Raw genomic sequence first — 5327 nt, 5'->3', positions numbered from 1 at the left:
GAGTTGGTTTAATATTTTTCTGTAAATTAAAAGTATTTATAATTAAAAATTTAATTATATCTTTAATTATATATTTTTTTAAAAAATATTTTATTAATCCTAATATTTTTATATTAAAAAAATAATTATAAAATTAAAAATAATATAAAAATTTAATTAAAAGAAAAAATAAATATAAAGACTTAATTATAAATTTAATAAAATTATAAAAAATAACAAAATAATTAAACCATAAATAAATGTGGCTAATTTCAGCAAAATTTGCACATTTCTTTGCCAATTAGGCACACTCGTTAATACTACTAAGATTATATTATTAATTGTTCTGGCCAGAAAAGGGAAATAAAAGAAAGCATCATGTTGTGGTAATATTCTATAGATGTATCAGCATAATGCTCCTTAACAAAATCAAATCATATCTATCATGTTTCCAAGTACTTTTTTTTGTTTCTACTTTATCTACTGCTGTGCTAATGCACATATATAATAATTTCATTAAAACCTTACTTTATGCTTTCTAAGCATGTCCATGATTAACAAACACATAAAGAAAAAAAAGTGAATTTCCCATTCTATCCCCGTACTACACTTATATGCCAGTGAAATATTTACCTCTAATTTGTTTGTTCTTATAAGACTAGTTAAAGGGACATTTGTATATATTATTTTGTTGAGTACAATGAGTCAGTGACAAGCATGCTAGATTAAGTTTCCATTTTATACTTTTCCTTTTTCTCTTTGGTTCTGACACAAGATTTTTGGTGAATGAGATTCATTCTGGCATGGAAAGCATTGAAATTTAGTTTCTTTTCTTATTTTGAACATCATCATCACACAGTGTGAAGAAAGAAGAAACAACCACACTCATATCTGAGAGAAGTGAACTGTTGAAAGTTTCAAAACAACTTCTTTATCATCAGTTAACGTCACTGTTAAATTCTTCAAGTACTTGTCTATTGTAACTGATCCTTGGAAGCTCCAATTTCAATGGGGACTCCAAGAGGAAGAGGAAGTGGAAGAGGAAGAGGAAGAGGAAGAGGAAGAGGAGGAGGAGGAGGAGTTCTTCTTCTTCCATGTTCTGTTGCATTTTTCTTGTTTTTTAGCACTGCAACTGCTTTGCTTTCTCCCAAAGGAGTAAACTTTGAAGGTAAAACTTGAAACTTTTCCTCATGTATGAGCTCAGTATGCAGAATTATGAAATGGGGTGGTGTCTTATTTCTCTATACATCTATATCTCTTTAATGCAGTTCAAGCTTTAATGGGGATAAAGAACTCACTGGTGGATCCTCATGGTGTTTTGGATAATTGGGATGCTGATGCTGTTGATCCTTGTAGCTGGACTATGGTTACTTGTTCTGCAGAAAACTTGGTGATTGGATTGTAAGTTTTTCTTCATATTCTTCTATTTGAAGTAGAAAAACCAAAACGAGTGTTGAAGTACTAGTTTCTTTGGTTCAAATTGATTAAAATGTTTGGTAAGAATGAAGTTTGGTTTTGCCTTGTGTAGGGGTACTCCAAGTCAAAGTTTATCTGGTACTCTTTCTCCAACCATAGGAAACTTAACCAACCTTCAGATTGTGTAAGTAATTAATCACAATCAGAAAAACACTACAGTATCATTAATTTGATGATTGAAGCTTACAAATTTAGATGAGTGTTCTGGTTTTTTAACTGCTTTTTTGTTTTCTTTTTCAGGTTGCTTCAGAATAACAACATAACTGGACCAATCCCTTCAGAGTTGGGAAAACTTCCTAAGCTTCAAACTCTTGATCTCTCTAACAACTTCTTCAGTGGTGAAATTCCCCCCTCACTTGGTCACTTGAGAAGTTTGCAATACATGTAAGCTCATATTATATCATATGAGCTAAGATTTTTGGAAGTTTATAGTCTTTGATTTTGATGTCTAAATGCTCAAGAGTTTAATTTGCTTAAATTGCTTTCAGGAGGCTCAATAATAATAGTCTTCATGGTGAATTGCCAGAATCATTGGCTAATATGACACAGCTTGCTTTTCTGTAATATTCATTGAACTCTTTCTTTTGTTTCTTTTTGTGTATTAATAATTCTGTTTTTGAAGTTTTCTCTTATTCTAATTATGGTTTTCTTGTTTTTATGATTATCAATTTCAGTGACTTGTCCTACAACAATATCAGTGGCCCTATACCAAGAATTTTAGCTAAATCCTTCAAGTAATAAATCTCTTTTTCTTTATTATATGGTGCATTTGTTTCTAATAGGCTTCAAGAAACCGAAAATTCAGCACTAACATAAGAGAATGTTCTTATTTTTCCTGTTAATGCTTTTTCAGCATTGTTGGAAATCCCCTTGTTTGTGCAACTGGAAAAGAACCAAACTGCCATGGCATGACACTGATGCCAATGTCCATGAACTTAAATGGCACTGAAGGTAAGAATAAGATCTCTCAAGAGTTTCATCTTTTTTCGAATTAATTGTGAAATTGTGTCATTGTTTTCATGCTGACATCAATAATTTGCTTCTTCCTTAGATGCCTTACCATCAAGCAAACCAAAATCTCATAAAATGGCAATTGCTTTTGGCTTGAGTCTTGGATGTCTCTGCCTCATAGTTCTTGGTTTTGGCCTTGTTCTTTGGTGGAGGCACAAGCACAATCAACAAGCATTCTTTGATGTGAAAGGTACTTTCCAATTAGCATCATAGTTAGCATGTTTTTTTCCTTCTTTAATTGAGTACTATAATGGTTCCTTCAATTGATCATATACAGCTTAAATGTTGAATTCTTTTTATGTTTCAGACCGGCATCATGAAGAAGTATACCTTGGAAACTTGAAGAGGTTCCAATTCAGAGAACTCCAAGTTGCTACCAATAACTTCAGCAGCAAGAACATTCTTGGAAAGGGTGGTTTTGGAAATGTCTATAAAGGAGTTCTCTCTGATAGCACTCTTGTAGCTGTCAAGAGGCTGAAAGATGGCAATGCCATTGGAGGAGAGATTCAGTTTCAGACTGAAGTCGAAATGATCAGCCTCGCCGTCCACCGGAACCTCCTCAGACTCTATGGATTCTGCATGACACCAACAGAAAGGCTCTTAGTTTACCCTTACATGTCCAATGGCAGCGTCGCTTCACGTCTAAAGGGTAATATCAATCATAGAATTTCATCATTTAATTTGACATATTTGACTAAATTATCATCTAACAGTTCTCAACTATCTATTTCATATTGAAACAACTACATGCGAGTTTTCACCTTGTTATGTTTAGGGACAAATGCAAGTATATAGCAGAAATTTCGCTTGCCTCATTAAATTTGTCTATTCACTTAGATATAATAATCTAAAACTTTTTGTTATGTATACACTCTATCTCTAGTGTCTAAATTTTATCGATCCTTAACAGGTTTTAGTAGCATTCTGATACCGGTTTTGGCGATTTTGACAGGTAAGCCGGTGTTGGATTGGGGAACAAGGAAGAACATTGCATTAGGAGCAGCAAGGGGGCTATTATATCTTCATGAGCAATGTGATCCAAAGATAATACATAGGGATGTGAAGGCTGCAAACATATTGCTTGATGACTATTGTGAAGCAGTGGTTGGTGATTTTGGGTTGGCAAAGCTTCTGGATCATCAAGATTCACATGTCACAACTGCAGTTAGAGGCACTGTAGGACACATAGCCCCAGAGTATCTATCTACAGGACAATCATCTGAGAAAACTGATGTGTTTGGATTTGGGATTCTCCTCTTGGAATTGATCACAGGACAAAGGGCACTAGAGTTTGGAAAAGCTGCTAACCAAAAAGGAGCCATGCTTGATTGGGTATGTAGGAATGTTTAGTCATTTTCATACTAATTAAGGGACTCACAACTGTCCTATCATGTATCTGTCTACAGTAAAAAGATGTATTCACATTCATTCATTTCAGAATGAGAGATATATTCAACCAAGAATACTTATATTTTTGCTTACATTGATTCAGGTAAAGAAAATTCATCAGGAGAAGAAGCTAGAGTTGCTTGTGGACAAGGATCTTAAAGGGAACTATGACAGGATTGAACTTGAGGAAATGGTTCAAGTGGCATTGTTATGTACTCAAAACCTTCCAGGGCATAGACCAAAGATGTCTGAAGTTGTAAGAATGCTTGAAGGTGATGGATTAGCAGAGAGATGGGAAGCTTCACAAAGAGCTGATACTAGTGCTGCTGCTACTGCTACTACTAACACTTCAAAATCCAAACCTCATGAATCATCTTTATCAGATAGGTATTCTGATCTCACTGATGATTCCTTGTTGTTAGTCCAAGCCATGGAGCTATCAGGACCAAGGTGAACGAATCGCCTCGTCGATTCGTTTGCGTTTCAAAATTGTCTCAATGTTTTGGTATTTTGTGTCCTGAAACAGTTACTAAATAGGGTGTTAATGTTATTTTGTGTTTCTTTTTTTTAGGGGGTTTAGTTTTATAAAGAAAGCATATGAAATTGAAGAGGGTATGATAATTGAATGTGTTTACAAAATCCATGGAAGAGTAGTATATGTTGTATGATAGGGGGTTCTACCAAAGTTACTTGCAAATTGTACAGAATCTGATTTGTTGATGAATGTTGATTTTGTAATGCAAAATTTTGTAATATTAAAACATCAATCAAACCTGCTTTGGTGTCTGAGGTAAGAAAGAAAGTGTGAGACATTCTTTTGCTTTGTACCAATATTGATATCAACTTGTTCAAGTTTAATTAATTTAATTCGAATTAAATCAATTTATATTCTTGTTCCAAAAGTGAAAGTTAGCTTACTAACTACTAAGTATAAAAGTTCAAAATTACCGTGCACACCAAAAAAATGAGGAATGCTAGGATAGGGACAGTAACTTTTGTGATTTGTAGCCATCAAATAGCCATCAATGATGGTTTTAATGGTGTGAGATTGGTATGAAATTTCATCCAATGACTCACTTTTCTTTGCTGGTTACGGCCAGAATTTAACAAAGTTGCTAGCTCCTAAACTTTTCCGTTGTTAAAATGTTAATGCTACTATTCCATCCCTGCTACTAAAAAATATCGTTTTCCCTTGTCAAGAATGTTTGTAGCCGAAAATATCATTTTGATTGAAATGGGATTTGAGCTTAATAATTTTTTTTTAAAGTTAGGAGTGAGACTCAAATCCATAACCTCTTAAGAGAGTATAGAAAAACTATACCATTTGAGTTATAGCTAGTTGACTTAATAATTCTTTATTTTCACTAGGAATAATAAGGATATCCTATATTCTGTCCGCCATTCTTTTTTCTTTCTCCTTCCTTTTTATTTCAGCAAATGTTAATAAACTTTGAAAAAAAAATACAACACAC

General features: G+C 33.5%; 1 protein-coding gene across 3 annotated transcripts; it reads left to right on the top strand.

Annotated features, from left to right (window-relative positions):
* LOC107635507 (protein NSP-INTERACTING KINASE 1) lies at positions 565 to 4649 on the top strand. 3 transcript variants are annotated; one of them, XM_021122128.1, is made up of 11 exons: positions 572 to 1147; positions 1248 to 1380; positions 1508 to 1579; positions 1696 to 1839; positions 1944 to 2015; positions 2130 to 2189; positions 2309 to 2406; positions 2507 to 2656; positions 2774 to 3115; positions 3377 to 3798; positions 3959 to 4649. In XM_021122128.1, the coding sequence occupies exons 1-11, from the start codon at positions 988 to 990 to the stop codon at positions 4307 to 4309; spliced, it is 2004 nt and encodes a 667-aa protein (XP_020977787.1). In that variant the 5' UTR covers positions 572 to 987; the 3' UTR covers positions 4310 to 4649. The 3 variants fall into 3 exon arrangements, with proteins under 3 accessions (XP_020977788.1, XP_020977787.1, XP_016194479.1); XM_016338993.2 differs by having other exon boundaries at positions 605 to 1147; positions 3419 to 3798; XM_021122129.1 differs by lacking the exon at positions 1508 to 1579 and having other exon boundaries at positions 565 to 1147.

Source organism: Arachis ipaensis, chromosome B04 (assembly GCF_000816755.2).
Source record: "Arachis ipaensis cultivar K30076 chromosome B04, Araip1.1, whole genome shotgun sequence".
Taxonomy (NCBI): domain Eukaryota; kingdom Viridiplantae; phylum Streptophyta; class Magnoliopsida; order Fabales; family Fabaceae; genus Arachis; species Arachis ipaensis.
The sequence above is the reverse complement of the archived record's forward strand: the minus strand, read 5'-3'. Positions and strand labels throughout refer to the sequence as shown.